At 34.5% G+C, this 16,618-nt stretch overlaps 2 protein-coding genes across 2 annotated transcripts; one reads left to right on the forward strand and one right to left on the reverse strand.

Moving 5' to 3' along the window:
* Positions 1–136: 136 nt before the first annotated feature.
* Positions 137–9,256, reverse strand: LOC121318408 (poly(U)-specific endoribonuclease-like). The gene is made up of 7 exons (XM_041255027.1): positions 9,072–9,256; positions 6,929–7,028; positions 5,936–6,047; positions 4,881–5,002; positions 4,284–4,396; positions 3,145–3,298; positions 137–1,353 (listed from the first exon to the last, which is right to left on the reverse strand). The coding sequence occupies exons 1-7, from the start codon at positions 9,080–9,082 to the stop codon at positions 1,096–1,098; spliced, it is 870 nt and encodes a 289-aa protein (XP_041110961.1). The 5' UTR covers positions 9,083–9,256; the 3' UTR covers positions 137–1,095.
* Positions 9,257–9,357: 101 nt separating this feature from the next.
* On the forward strand, positions 9,358–16,556 carry LOC121318407 (NADH-cytochrome b5 reductase 3-like). Its single transcript, XM_041255026.1, has 9 exons — positions 9,358–9,475; positions 10,921–11,055; positions 11,345–11,417; positions 11,828–11,934; positions 12,783–12,912; positions 13,320–13,403; positions 13,628–13,713; positions 13,999–14,098; positions 14,628–16,556. Exons 1-9 carry the CDS (start codon positions 9,455–9,457, stop codon positions 14,798–14,800), a joined length of 909 nt encoding a protein of 302 aa, XP_041110960.1. The 5' UTR covers positions 9,358–9,454; the 3' UTR covers positions 14,801–16,556.
* The last annotated feature ends 62 nt before the right edge of the window (positions 16,557–16,618 follow it).

Raw genomic sequence — 16,618 nt, forward strand, 5'->3', positions numbered from 1 at the left:
ATTGCTGGCAATTTTGGCGTTGTACTGCAGAAACTGAAATGCACAGATCCCCATTTGGTATTTTTGATGTTTGCATATGGGAAATGTAAATGAAAACTACAAGTGGCAGTGAAGCAGGTTCAAGCCAGGTCTCAGATGATATGTATTCTGTTTTATTTTCAAATAATGTACAATGCAGTGTACTGTACAGACAAACTCCTTTATAGTACAAGTAAGATGAACACAAGAGAAACACATAACCATGGGTATAGAACACAGGGTATTTGAGATGAAGTGAAACACACCATAGATCTTCATAGTACACAGAAAATACCTCACACTGTAGATGTCTGTCAGGATATTCATGCTTGGAGAAACTCAGATGCTCTCTGAGGATTTCCAATACTCTGAATTATACATATATAAAACAAATGAAATTTATTTAGTCAAAACGTCAATTTAATCACAAAATGAAAAAAAAAAAAAAATACATACAAGGCGCTGCTCTAGAACACAAAGCTGCAGCATATAAGATTTTAAATCATACGTCTTGAAATAAATGACCCAGACACATACTTCTCATTACACTTTGTAAAAGGTTTAAAACATATAGAACTTAAATTAAAAAAATAATAACATTTATGGAGGCCACTATGGGTTTATAAATCTTCTGAAGGCATACCCTCTGCATTGTTCTACTGTTTCAGTTCTTCAATATTAAATTGTTATTTCTGCTTAGATCGTTAAGAAATAGCTTCTAAAAAAAATCCTTAACGCAACAGGCTTCAGTTTAAATAATGATCTAAGCAGAAACAACACCGAAGAATCATATAAAACGCACATATTAGGATATTAAAACAGGGAAAATTAAATATTAGGACAATTATGTAAAGTAACTCATTGATGTGGCACATCTATGTAATGTTACGTGACTGAAATCATCTTTTGAATCGACTGATTCATCTTTTAAGGCACTCAGCTACAGAAATACAGTTTCAAGCATTGGCACAGGAGCAATTTTTTTTGCAAGATATGATTGGCCATATCTGGCAAGACCGGCATTTGTAAAGGGTTAAAGAAAAAAACAAAAAAGGAGTAGTACACACGGTGCTCATTTCACTGCCTGTTGTTGCTGCTCAGAAGTTTTGGAAACGAGGTTCCAATGCACCTCCCATGGCGGTACACGACCAGCTCCAGCTGATACTCATCCACTCTCACAATTGCACTGGTGACTTTATCCTGGGACATCATGAAAACAATGGTGTAGACTGCAAACTCAAACTCGGGGCTCACCCCAATGAAACTGCTGCCAACTGGCTTCACCAATCCCTTCCAGCTGAACTGAAGGCTTAAAACATGATCGTCTTCATCGGGCTGGAAAACAAGTGAAACAAGCTTTAAACCAGGGATGTCAAACTCACTTTTACAAGGGCTTCGATGTAATCTGATACTTATTACTCAGAAAATTCAACACAGCTTACATTATGATCAAACTGATTGGGTATCTGGTAGGAATGTGCATTTCGGTAAATTTTTATGAATGCTTAAATGCTATGCAGGTGTCAGCGTTTCAACGTTCAAACCATTTTGATCAGTTAATTTATGGGCTTAGTTGATTAACTACAGATTAAAATCGGTAGATTCATCCGTGCACATTTTTAATAAAAGGCAACGATCTTATAGTGGCTATCCTGCATGTAATACTATAAAATCAATAGAATCTAAATATAAACAAATAAAGAAATAAAATAAATAAAGCCCAATGGGAATTTGGTCTTTTTAAAATTATCTGTATAATTATTTGTATCTTAGTAAATGTCTCTCTTTGTATTTGTACTGCGCTATTGAGATGTAATTACACTGGACCGGCCCTGCGCCACAAACAAAAAAAAACAAAAAAAAAAAACAAAGTTTTTCTTATTTTTATATATTTAAAATTTTTTAAAAATATCCCCTTCTCTTGGGGAAACTACCGGATAGTTAATCAAGGACTTTGTTGGGTGTTTGTGAATTATTTATTGGATATATATAATATATATATTATATAATATATATATATATATATATATATATATATATATATATATATATATCATGATACCTATATATAGATATATATTAAGATTTGCATAAACGTATTTCGTTAACATAACCACCTTTACATTTTGGGGTAAATTAAAACCTATACATAATTAACTTACACTTATGTATTTTGTGAATTAATATTGGAAAAAAAAAAGTCCTTTTAAAATCAAATTATATGTTTATTATGGATGTTTACTCCATCCACAGTAATTCTGAATGTTTTCATTTAAAATGGCAAAGCACATGTTTTCGTGGTACAGCAATTTTGTTTGGCATATTAATTAACATACCACGGCTCTCAAAAAAATTCCAAATGTGGCTTATCCTCGTTCCTTTGTTTAGAGATGCAATTTTATTAAAAATATATAACAAACGTTAGAAAATGCAATTTTTTTTTTTTTTACCACGCCCACTAGAGCATGACCACAGAGTGCACCAATGAAGCGCTAGATTATAAAACCCGCCAAAGTGCCACTCTTTCTGTTGCAGGCAATTGCCAAACCCCTTCCTTTTTATAATACCCGCCTTTACTGTGGTACCACAGCAGTCAGATATGAGACGGACTGCTGTATATGATGATAAACTACTAAAATTAATATATTAAAAAATATGCAATCAGCGAAATTTGTCACGTGACTGGTTATACGTAAAGCACATTATTCAACGTTTAACTACTTCTTTAGTGTTTATACGTTTAAACGTTTAAAATTCCAAACCCTAGAACCCGGCATATAACTGCCTCACTGTGATCCTATTGGCTCCATTGCATTTCAGTGCTTTCCAAAGGGGATGAGGAAAGCATGAGAGAAATAATGAACAATGTAAAAGACCAGACGGCACTGCTCTGAGTTTTTGTATTTGACATAACAAATTGTATTTTATTCATGAAAAAATATTCTTTCAATCATCAACCTAAATAAACATTTACTTAGTGTGTCCAACTGTAATGCCCAAGTGTTATTATATTAGCCATCCTCACTAGCGGCGAGATAGAAATATTTACTGTAGTATCGGCATAAATAAAGCATGTCTAAGATACGAATGCATTATTCTTATACCTTATAGGAAATACTGTCTTACCGTGGATTTGTTGTCTCTTGCCTTATAACCTTTGTAATCAACATGGTTATGCTTTTCCTGCAGGTAGAATTGAATCCAATTATGGAGCCCCATGATTTCTTTGCCATATTTAGTCTCTCCAACAAAAACATGCTCAAATCCACAGGAGTCCGCTCTGCAAAAAACATGTACACATATTTAAAACTATCCCCACTTTTGTGCACTGGAAAAGTAAAAGCTTTTTGCGTGGGAGTGCCTTTCTAGCCTGACTGAACACTCAGCCCTTTCACAGATTTGCTCTGGAACTTATAAAGGACACAACGTTTTATTCGCAAGCAGGCCAAAAAAAAAAAAAAAAAAAAAAGCATCAAAACATACAGTCCAATGTAGCTCAACAGTCTACAATGCTGTCAAACAGCATATAACAGGCAGTAACATACTACAAGAGCTTAAACATTACTAAAATACCGGCACACTCCTAATGAAGAGATACACACCTTTTCAAGAGACGAGCTACACCTCTGTTCCCTTTTGTTAATGCCAACTGGCAGTGTCTGTGTGTGTTAGTAGTGGCTTACTACAAGAAATTACATCAAAGCCAGGTTTTACTATTTTGCTACAGAGTTTAGGGTGTGTAAGGCTTTGCACTTTTCATGTTCCCAATATTTGGTCCCCATACAATTTGGTCATTTAAACACGAATATGACCTAAAAAAAAAAAAAAAAAAAAAAAAAAAAAAAAAAAAAAAAAAAGAGTTACGTGAAGGGAGTTTTGGGCTGGAATTCGGCCTCCCGACAGGGAGAGGGCGCTGAGCTAACTTAAGGATTACTTTACTAAGATCATGTGACAGTAGCTCAAGTCACTTTTGTGGGGGGCGCCATCTTCATAAAAGAGAGCAGCATGAGTACGTCAGCCGCATCACGTGCTTTAAGAATACTTGTCACAGCATGATTGGTACTCCACTGACTACTATTTGCTGTACAAAAGGGAGCTTGTTGCTCTAATCCTGGTTCGTTCTTGAAATTAGAAACCTGTTATTTTGTTGTCGGACTGTTTTTTTTTTTTTTTTACAAATTGTACCACCACTCGTCCTATCCTCGCACAAGTTGTTGAACAGGAATCAACCTTTCCTAACCATGGTTTCAGATTACCATACATACCCGCTGCTTCTGTCCCTGTTGTAAAGCTGAAACCAGATGTTATACAGCTGGGTCTTGAATTCCTTAGGGTCTGGCCTGGCCTGTTTTTTACCAACCAGATATTGGTGAGCAAGCTGCATGAAAAACAAAAAGAATAACTATAACACAACATTTTACCAATATGAAAAGAATACTGTAACTTTAAGTTAATTACATGAAACAGTACAACAGCTTTTTGTTTACACTCTCAAACAATCTTTTGTTATGCATGCCGAGTTTTTTCGATGTTTAAGTCAATGTTAAAAACATATTCTAGACTAGCTTTTCTATCTTAATGCTGTATTGCATAGATAAAATAAGGGTATACCCCCCACAATTTGCACTGTAAATATATTTTGTGTTGCATTTACTGTATAATGTTCCTCTTGCACATTACTGTACTACTGTAAAAGACTAATTTGATAGGACCCACATTACTTATATTAAGTAAGCTTTCTCAATCTATTCACCATATTATATGTGTATTTCAACATTTCCAATAAAGGTAAGCATTAAAAAACAACTGCAAAGTTAACTCAATTGATGGCTAGTTCATCCGAGTACATGTGCATACTGTACCTTCATAACTTTAGTCTCTAGAACAGCATCAAGAAAGCGGTTGTTCTCGGCGACTTCTTCAGATGTAACAGTCTCTGAAACCCCAGTTGACATCTCATAGTTGTCCAGCAGGGATATAAACGCTAAATAAGAAACACAAATTATTGGCCACCAGAAATTCTGTAACCATTTTTTTTTTTGTTGTATTAAATACATGCAGGATTGGGTCAAGTAAAAAAATGGAATAAAGAAAACATAATTTAATAAATAACACAATTTATTTTGAGCAACAACATTTAACAATCACTTGTAGTTAGGAAACACACACATCGTTCATTCAAAAAACTGTCTGGAAACAGGACTTAAACAGTGGTCATGTTTTCCTTAACATTGGATGTGTTGCAATTAAATTATTTTTAGATCAGAAAAAAGTGGAACCTATTTCCCCTTAAATCTCAAGAGAAAAATTTAAGACTATACTGTGGATTTTTTGTCATGTCAATTACATTTAAAGAAATGGCAGCCTGGACCCATATATATTATTTTCTGAATCAGTGGTAGTAAATAGATTTCCAACCCCAATTCAAGTCATTAAATAACTGTTCCCTTTTCGCAATTTAGAAAAAAAAAAAAAGAAGAAAATAGTAGTATAGGTATTTAACAATTCAGTTTCAGTAAAGGTTTCATATAGAGTTTGTATTTTTATAATGTTGCCTATACCAGTTACCTAGATACTTCTAATTCAGTATGCACAGGGGGGTTTTCATGTAAACAAGTTCATTCTGCAAAATCAAAGCTAGGGCTGTAGTTTATTTTACTGCATATGAACTACCTCAAAGCACGCACCGGAAATCCCATCTAATCCACAACTGCTTACAAGACAAAGTGTAATCTGATTGGCTGGAATTGGATTCACTTCCAATATGATTTGATCCCCACCTCAAAGCGTTTAGAAGCTGTATTTTGCAATGGAAGCCTCCAAATTGGATTCAGATTGCTAACAATACAAGTGTATCTGTAAATACTCTTGAGGCCATCCAGAGTTTATTCTATTGTTCACTAAAAGGGAAACTTACTGTCATAAGTCTTTAAGCTTTTCAGCCGCTCCTCATTCACGTAGGTGAACAGAGGCAACGAAGCTCTGTCTCTGGCATTGTTACTGCCTGGAGCAACATACCCCGCTTTCCCCTAAAAGAAAGAAAATTACAAACAACAATAAATGCACACAGACATCAGAAACTAGGTTTTCAATTAAGTTATAGGTAACAGAGACATGCTTTGGAAGGGCTAATAACTTGTGTTTCTTTAAGTGTGTAATTTACTTTTTGTCTGTTGTTTAATATGGACTAACTGTATGACATTAACAATAAATGGTTCCATTCTGAACAGAAAAAACACAGTAATCTTACTATTGTGTTTTCATGGTGATTTCTTTGATATGCAAACAGTGTGCTTATATTTATATGCATATATGTAAAATGTAACTCCTTTGCGCAAAGCACGAGGAAGCAGCGGTCTGAACCTCCTAATCAACAGGACATATTATAACCCTCTATTTTAGAGATTACAACTAAAAATGGCATGCCATAAAGATAAGAGGCGAAGGACAAGCAATATTGTTGTGTACTACACAGTACAACAGTAACCTATTTATTTAAATTAATATAGAAAAATTTGCTCAAATGAATGTCACACAAATAAGTGTTCACAGTGTAAAGTAGTATGTGAAAAAACACATTCCTAATTAAAAGTAAAATAAAACAAGGTTTACAAAGTAGGGTGTCAACTGAGTTAGCGTATGCACGGTTAAGCGATAACCCTGTTGAAGTTGGTTTTTATGGATTAAATGTGAAGCCATTCTAGACTGTTTGTTTCTTTAACAGTGGTTTAGAGAAGTTTCATGCCTACAAAACTGTACCTATTCCATCAAAACAGATTTTAAAAGACCATTCTTGAAATGACTCATCAGTTAAAGCTTAGGGCCCAGTGATGATAATGAGAAGCAAGAACAATTACTTAAAAGCATCCACTATAATTCCTTTGAATAATTTACACTTGCAGAGCCACACCTGCAGACAGATTGCGTAATCTTTCCCAGGCTTCAAGCGATTCTCATCAGCTGCCCATAGCTGGTTCAGGATCGCCGACAGTTCCTGGTTCACACCTTGTCTGTCGAAAAATATATAAATCTGTATTATAAGAACAAAATTGAATCAGACAATTTATAGACAATTTTCAATAAATGATTGATTACTTTAAGATGAAGTACAATGAAGTGTACTACAAACTGCCTTTATACTGCACATCAATTAATTTAAACCTGTACAGTAGGGGTCCAAGTTCAAAGCTTTTTAGCAAGGCCAGTTTAATGAGTATAGTTTTTATTTGCTTTAGTTATACTGAACTTTAAACACAAATCTGGACTTAATTAAACCAACTACCACAGAAAGGCACATCTGTGTTGTAAGATTGTAAAATAAAACAGCTTCTCCTCCCCAACAGCTGCCTTGTTTGGCAAAGTGTTTACTTTGCTGCACACAAACAACAACAAAAAAAAACTAAACAACAAAACCCATATCATTAAAGTGTTTTGTTCTAAAGGCTGGAGTAAGAAGAGCAAGGATATCTGAATGTTTGCTTTTTTCCCTTAATAAACTGCCTTATTGGAAGAAAGCAAATGAGACATTCTTGCATTCTTTAAAAGCTTTTGTAACTCCAAGTGGCACACAGACACATTGTGAAACTAACATGGCCTGTGGTAGCCAGAAAAATTTGAGAAGCCAAAAACAGATGAAAGCAGTCTGTCAAGAAAGGAAACCACCCCCTGCTGTGGTTTTTGATGTCCTGTGCATGCCTTTCAATCTATAATAATCTCCACCCGATTGCTAGCCTTGTTACAAATTCACTGTTATCTTCATGCGGGTAGGTACTAGTTTTGGGAGCTTTTAAATCAAGCAGTAAATACACCTCACAACCCAGCAACAACTGCAGTTTATGTGGCACCGCTGTCTAAATAATTAAGGATAATAATCTAGGACCCTTCTGAAAAATACTCGACTCTGCACTGTAGTTGTTTAATTTTCACAGCCTTAGAAGGTGCACCATTTTAATGCTCTTAACCGTGGGGTGTTTAGATCTGCTTTGTCAAAAAGTCCACCAGGCATAATGTAATAATTGATTTAGACATGGAAGGGCGTTAATTGATGCAAGTGTAACAAAAAGCAGGAGTATACACTATTCTTTTAGGTCATGACGGGTGCCACAAGATGTAATAATAATGGAAAGTTTAACCAACACAACAGACAAAAATAAATAACTTTAAATCTATACAGTAGACACTAAACTGCGACCCCAAGTCGTTCGTACTTTTTATGTGCAACAAGTGCATATGTTTTTGAATAAACAAAAGACACGTGATGGGTGCGGCCAGATACAAAATTAAATTTGCTTAAATGCTAGCTTCAATAGCGGCCCCTCACGAAATCTGGGAGTTGTTGAAACAGAAAAACTAAATTCTAATCCAAAATACTTTACATCTCACGCACACACCACGAGACAGTATTGCTAAGACTAAAACTACAAGTTCACAGTCCCATTAAAATATAATAACACTACTAATAACAATAAAAATAATAATAATAATAATAATAATAATAATAATAATAATAATAATAATAATACATAACAAGTAAGCACAAAAACAGACTAAATTCATATACTAAAGATGCAAATGCTCAACACTGACCCCCAGAAAGTCAACTTTTACTTGGATGCCGCTATACTTTAAAATAGATACAACAGATGTAACTGTATTAAAAACTACAGATTTCTGTCAGATACACTATGTAACACAATTTTTGCTCCTGGGTAGTAAGTGTTTTTTCCTCATTTCTTATGCCTCAAAATTATATAAAATGGCTATTATTCCCCACAAACTTTGCTTTTGTGACCAGGGCAGTGATATTTCAAAATATCACTATTTCCAATGGGAAAACGGGCAAATGTGTGTTTTTTCGTTCACATAAAGTCAGAAAAAAAAAATATGAATCCAAATTAACATGTATTTATACTAAAGTAATACAAAAATGACTACAAAAGATTTAGAAGTGAGTAGTTTTTCGAGATTTACGATTATACTGTATTTACAAATCTCGAAAACCATCATTTAGACTAACAGAAACACCATATAGCAAGGAATTATGAAAATCTTACCCTTTAGCCATTCTGTACTGCAGTCGATTTATTCTCTCGCCTTATGTTAGGTTTTATTTCGGCTTTATTGTAACTTAACTTGCAAAGACGTTTGCAGCTGCAAGATATTGTCAATCAGACTTTTGTTGGCATATTTGATCCAATCACAAAACAAGGACGACCTCCGTTTGCTCTGAACTGTCGACATTTCCTCCTAAACGACAGGAGGCATCTCATTGGTTAGATGGGAAGGGCGCGGTTGTTACTGCTGGCTTTTTGCAAATCACGATGCAATATTAGCAACATGGGTGTGACCTGGAAGAGAAGTTGGAAAGTAAACATTCCTTTTCCATTTTGTGTTTTTGCAAATTGGATAGTGCAGTTTTGTATCAAGAGGATTGACCATGTGGTCTTTTATAAGTGGCGTAAGTATTATTAGTTTTGTTATTGTCTAAGTTGTTGTTTGGAAATACATTTAATGATGTGTTAGTTTATGCTTTCATTTTTTTTTTAATAGCCTGATAATACGCTGCATTTATTTTCTCAACCAGATGAAATAACTACAATATATCATAATTTTGTCAGTATACATTTTCAGACTGTTTTAAACGTATGTTCAGTAATTCACTTGCCTTAATATTTAGCTGCACCGTGAGATTTATTGTACAGTTATTGGGTGGAGTTACTAACTATAATTTAGTTGTTTGTTCTTGTTTTCCATAATTTATTTCAACCTGCAGTATTCAAATAATGTACGTGATGTACTAACATTTGCACAAGTGCATAGTAACACTGTCAGTTAATTAACTTTAATAATTTAGTTGCTATAATATCGTTATGCGCTAAAATTGCACAAACCAGGAAGTATACGGATACATTTGTCCTACAGAAGTGGAATTTACGTAGAAAACTAATTATACAGCTCCATATATTTCCTAATTTACATTAAAAGTAAGTGTAAAGCGCCATATATTTCCTAACGATTGGGCATCCTGGAGCTGCTGACAATGGTGTTTACATAAAAAGAGTGCCAAATGGAAAAAAAAAAAAAAAAAAAAAAAAAAAAAAAAAAACAAGGCGTGTCTGCATGCCCATTGTACTTCAATTTACATTGTATGTGTTGTCGTGCCAAAAAATAAACAAACAGAAAAAATAATAATAAGAATAATAATACACCCCACCCACTAGGAAAAGACCACCATTTATTTTCTGGACTATTGGGTTGATAACAGCATGAAAATCTAAAATACATGTCTATATACAGAAAACACATGTTTAGATGCAGGCGGTAGGTTGGCACATTCTTGCATGCTATGTGGGAGTATCTAGTGGTGATGCTATTCTGGCATAAAGACCTACAAGGCCTGGGGACTTGGCTGGGAAGGTCTCTGCCGACCTCACCTAGATTGTGCCTTCCAGGAGACAGATGTGAGATCCCAGAGATAACAAATAAGGAATTCTGTCTGATCACAGTGGGCATTATTTCAGCTGCCAGGCTGGTCCTCTGTGATTGGAAGAGCTAATCTACTCTGAAATTTTAAGAGTGGATAGGCTCCATGATTCAAACCTCTTCCTATGAACAGAACTATCAGTGCTAGCTAGGTTGTCCAATAAAAGTCATGATTTTAATAGAATTTGGGATCCTTTCCTGTGCCATGCTCTGAGCTGAACCTGTATCTCTAATTGTCAATTAACCTCTAATACTGTACTCACAAGGTATTGTATACAATGTAAAGCCCTGCAGACTTATTTTAATTACTTTTATGTATAAACATATACAATGTATAAGTTGTTGGAAAATCAATTAAAAAAATAACAAAAAAAAACACTTTTTTTTTTCCCAAATACTGTTCCTTTCTTTCATTTTTAGCTCATTAGATGTGGTTTTGGGTCAATACAAGACGTGATTGCTGCTGTTTTAAGGTTTTTCTTTGGAAAGAAAAGAGCCCCAATAACCCTTGAGGATCCCAATGTGAAGTACTGCTTGAAGTTGATTGATAAAGAGGTAAAGGTCTTTTCCATTAAATTCTTTAACTTTCCTAACACTGTTCTCTCCTCCACCCTCAGGCAAGCTAATGAACAGAGTAAGGTACATAAGGTTGTATGCTTTCCTGAATTGGAATTAAACTTTACATGGACATCTGTTCAATAAATTATTGCAAACCATGTAAATCAGTGTTTTACCATAAAAAGAAAAACACAAAAACTTGGTTATTACATATACATGGTGCAATGTGTTAAACAGTTAATATTTATTTTGTTACAAAAACACAAATCATTGTTTATTATTACAGATTATAAGTCATGACACAAGAAGATTCCGCTTTGCACTCAAGTCCCCTGATCATGTTCTGGGGCTTCCCATTGGTGAGTAAAGCTTTTAAAACAGTGTTTTTCACACCTGTGGCCATAGCAGGCCTGGAACTTCATAACATTAAAGGGCAGATGTAAGTATAAGTACAGTGCAAATAATTGAGGATGCAAAATTCTAATTGCACTGTGCCCTATGTAAGCTTAAGAGCAATGCAAATTGCTCAACACGCACTGATAATGAGGGTCTCCGTGAGCGTGTTGGTCTATTTAGCGGCAGTACTTGCAGCCCAGAGGTGATGGAGTTAGGAGTACAGAGAGCAGTAGGATGTCAACGGTAAATACCTCGTGTTTTTACAATCCGCAAATCACTTTGCGCATATCCTTACATCTACCATTATTATTATTATTATTATTATTACTACTACTACTTGATAAATGCATTTTAAATTCAATTTCTTTTCTAGGACAGCACATTTACCTGTCTGCCAGGATAGATGGAGAACTTGTCGTGAGACCCTACACCCCAGTATCAAGTGATGATGACAAGGGATACGTGGACCTTGTTGTGAAGGTAAGGGTTGTTGATTGTATACTAGGCTGAACAATATTTGAAATAATACAAGTTAAAATAAAATAATATATAAAAAACAGCTTAACATAATGAAAAATAGTAAAAACAAACAAAACAGCTACAACATTTGTTAGCAACTCCTATTAATTGCTGCACCTCAGTGGATGAGTGCAGACTGTCAGTGCCAGGTCATGTTTTGGCAGGTTGTTCAAGGATAAAGTCAAGTTACACAATTAGTAAATCCAAGATTTGTTTGCACTGTTTCAAAACAGAATTGGCTGAACTGTGTTTCACATCTTCTCACAAGACAGCTGTGGTCCAAAGTTTTGCATTAGTAGATTTTAGGATTGAGAGATTTATTTTTTATTTTTTTTAAAAACTATATGAACATAATTTAGAACATTATCTAATCAAATAAACTACAAAATGATATCTCAAAAGTCTACCGGAAGCCATAATAGTAGTAAAGTATTTCATGTTAGATTTTGAAATTTCACATTTTGCAGTTTTTGTCTATTTTTTGTTAAGTATATGGAATTCAATATATTAATGTAACATTATTCAGCAGGTTTCATTCAACTTTATGAAGCAAAATTATATAATTATATAAGGTTATGCAAAACATTTGGACATAGCTGGACACCTGCAACATCACTGAGTCAGTTTTCTTTAGCAATTGACTGAAATATATTGAAATAAGAATATACCTCTATAAAAAAAAAATAAGCCTAACTAAAGCAGCTAACTTATTTTTTGCTGATTTTAGACTATTATAGCTATCAAAGCATACTCGCATTCTGTGACTTGTCATAATAAGGGTCATTGCTTAATTCTATTTCTTGCTTCAGATTTATTACAAAAATGTCCATCCCAAGTTTCCTGACGGAGGGAAAATGTCCCAATACCTGGAAAGCCTTCGTATTGGAGATGCCATTGACTTCAGGGGACCGAGCGGGCTGCTTGTGTACCAGGGGAAAGGTGAGGTGTGGAGTAACAGCAAGCACATGTATGATTCTCTTTCATACATTTGTTTTTGTGTGTGTTTATGTAATCTGAACCCTGGTAATAATAAGATATTGTATTGTTTTCTTTCTTATGCTGTTCTCTGATAAATATCTTTAGGTGAGCTGTGCCTTATCCTCTTAAAATAACCTAGGATATTGACTATAGATTTGGCACAGGAGGGGTTTTATTAACGGTTCAATTACTTATTTTTATTTTAATATAATGTAATTTGAGGTTTTCTGACAGCCTTCAAGCGTATATTGAGAAATAATTTTGAAACAATTTAGAGAGAGGAAAAGTGATTTTACTGATCATTACTAAAACGTGGCAGTGTGTATACATGTGCATGTTTGTAACTATTGTATCATTTCATATTTTAGGGAAGTTCGCCATTCGTCTTGATAAAAAATCTGATCCAGTGATCAGTACTGCCAAACAAATTGGAATGATAGCTGGTGGGACTGGTAAGTTTTGTAGTGTATGAAGTCATTTTTTGTTATGCTGCTATAGAAATCCATCAACTCAAACATGGTATATTTTATTAATATTAGTCACTTCTTACAAGTCAACTATACAACAACAGTAATGGCTATCTGTTTGCATTAGAAAAAAGCTGATATTGGTGTGTGTGATTATAAGCAGTTATATTTTTCATGTGTTCACAGTTTTCTTTTTTTTTTTAATTTAGGGATTACACCCATGCTGCAGATAATCCGGGCAATTCTGAAAGACCCAGAGGACAAAACCGTCTGTTACTTGTTGTTTGCAAACCAGGTAATCTAGAACATTGGAGTTCGTTTTTTAGGCTTCATGGAGGCAGCTAAAATGCTAACTTCATATCAAAATAATTTTGGTGAATTGTAAGTAATGGATATTTCTGTTTTAGTTCTTAATAGCTGACATATTTCCCTGTTAAATTTAGTAATTGTTTTTTGTAATTCCAATCTGAATTTTCTGCACACCCCTTTCTGAGCTTTTTTTTTTTTTTTTTTCAGTAACAGAGAAAACAAAAAAGGAGACTAGTTAATGATTACTTTGTTTGTTATTACTTGTCTCCAGACAGTGAAAGATATCTTGCTGCAGCCAGAGCTGGAGGATCTCGGAGTAAAATATCCATCACGATTTCATTTCTGGTATACCCTGGACCGAGCTCCTGAGGGTAAGTCATGTGTAAACCGCCAGCATCAGTGCAATTAATGTTCCCATTCATTGAAGCTGGGCGGGACTAAAATTTGTAAAAATGGTTTGTGTTTAAGGTTCCTTAGAAGCAAAAAGTCATCAGTCAGAGGCTCATAAATGTAATGTAAATCAGTAGATACAGTAAATCCATCTCACCCTTGAATGTTTTATAGAGCTGTAAAGTAAATGTGCCAGAAATAAGTTACAGTTATTGCAGCTGTGAGATGGATACTGAAATTAGTTGCTTATTAGGTTTAACCATTTTCTGGATCGGTTGTTATAGCAACTTGCCTTAGTTTGCTTGCCTTATATTCAGTTAGTCTGAAACACATACAGACCAGCTTGGTACAATTAGTTTGCAAACTGGTTTGTAGTCACTGGTTATTCCTGATGGTATAGGCTAATGTTGGTTAAGTGACTTTGTTATATTACATAACACTCCATTACGATGTGGAATGCACCTGTACAACCAAACTCTCTAAATCCTTTTGTTTTTTATTGCCTTTCAGACTGGGAGTACAGCCAAGGTTTCATCAATGAAGAGATGATCAAAGATCAAATGCCACCACCTGGAGAGGACACCCTTATCCTGTTGTGTGGGCCTCCCCCAATGATACAGTTTGCTTGCATTCCTAACCTGGAAAAACTAAACTATGACAAAAGCAGGATCTTTACATTTTAATTCCCATTAGTAGTTAAAGCAGGGTTTTACATAATTCAGCAGGATTGCACATTGTAGTTCATTGTGAAATTCAAATCTGAAACTTGGGGGCCCATAATAACTTGATACGTTTTCAAAATTAGCTATTGTTGGGCTTTATGAGGGTTTTGATCAGAAGGACTTAAACTTTCCACATGATGGGGAATACAAAGCGTGATGTATGGTTTATTGCCCGCTTCCATTTCTTATAATATGGCTGAGCAAGCTACAAATTAGACAGGAATGTAACGCTTGGTGTGAATGAGACTGCGAATATACACTATGCTTAAACATGCAATTCAATGTTGACATGCAGCACACACACACACAATGCAACTCTCAGTGTGATGTGGTTTTTTTTTTTTTTTGCGATGCAGTTATTTTAAGAAGCTATAGTGACCTGACTCCCTTTACCTTTGTAAGTGAGAGTTAATGCCTATAAACGCCCAGACTGACAGTGATTTAATGTCTTCCTAAACATTTGTCAGTATTTTGTCTGGTTTTTCTGGTTACTTTTTAGTATTACTACATACAGTACTATTATGTTATAAAAATATGAAACTCTGTGGGTAGTATCCTGCCCTTATAAAGAAAAACAGGAACTGTGTTTATTTAAGTTGATTACCTTTGTTTGAATGGTTATCTGGTATCTGAATCATTCACATTAGTTGAAATTAAATCATTTTTGACATCTGGCCACAGAAAATAAATTGAGGCACCAAAATAAATGATCATGTTTTCTTTAATGATTGTTTCGTGATAATGGCGTACACAATTGCAAAGCTTTTTATTGTTTTAATAAAAATTTCAATTGCTAATAGCACTAATAGAGCAATAATAAAGACAAGTATGATATTAACCTAGTAAAGGTAAGTGGCAATTTATTTCTAAACAGATTGATTTCCCCAAACATGCCAATTCTAAAAAAAGAAAAAAGCACAGGCCCTCGCCATGTGACTTTCCCTACCTAAGTTGCCATAGTGATACAGTCCTCGGAATATATGAAAAAAAAGCTAATGTATAGAAGATATTTTCAGTGAGCACAGTGCAAGCTGTAATTTTAAACAATCTAATTTCTGTGGATGGTAAAGCCATTTGAACCTGCTCAAAAACCACACTGGAAACAACATTTTCCAGTTATAATCATGTTTTAAGATCAAAGTATATTTAAACTTGTATTATGCACAAGCAGCACAATGTGTATTGTCTTTTACGATCAGGTAGCATAAAGCTTCAGATCTTTTAGCATTTTCAGTTAACACCATTTGCATGTTACCAAGCAGAAAGGGAGGCTGCTTATGCTTTTATATGCATGCCACAATAAGCCTCTTAAGTAATACAAGTATTATCTCAAACAGTAGTTCTACATCACAGTTTAACATGCTTCAGGAAGCACATTTATTTGCAACATAGTATTGGTATTCTTTTAATGTTTGCTAAGCAACCAAAATGCAATATAGTGCAAGTATTACCATTTAATAATGTGGCTTATTATTACAATGTATGTAACATTCTTAAGATAATAATCATAACTTTGGGAATTTTAACAGTTTTAGTTACAAATTATCTGTTTGTAACCTTTGTTGCCTTTTCTGTAAATGTTAAATTCCAGAAATATTACTGCAGAATTTCATTGAGTTAAATGCAATCTGCTTTTACAGGCTTGGTAATGCCTGTTGTCCTCTGTTGAGCTGAACAGCTGCCCACCCATTAAGCAAATAAAGCATTTGCCTTGTTATTTGTCCTTATTTACTGAATATTTCTTGGTAATGTTGGAGTAAGAACATTTCTAAAAACATA

Source organism: Polyodon spathula, chromosome 7 (genome assembly GCF_017654505.1).
Source record: "Polyodon spathula isolate WHYD16114869_AA chromosome 7, ASM1765450v1, whole genome shotgun sequence".
NCBI lineage: Eukaryota > Metazoa > Chordata > Actinopteri > Acipenseriformes > Polyodontidae > Polyodon > Polyodon spathula.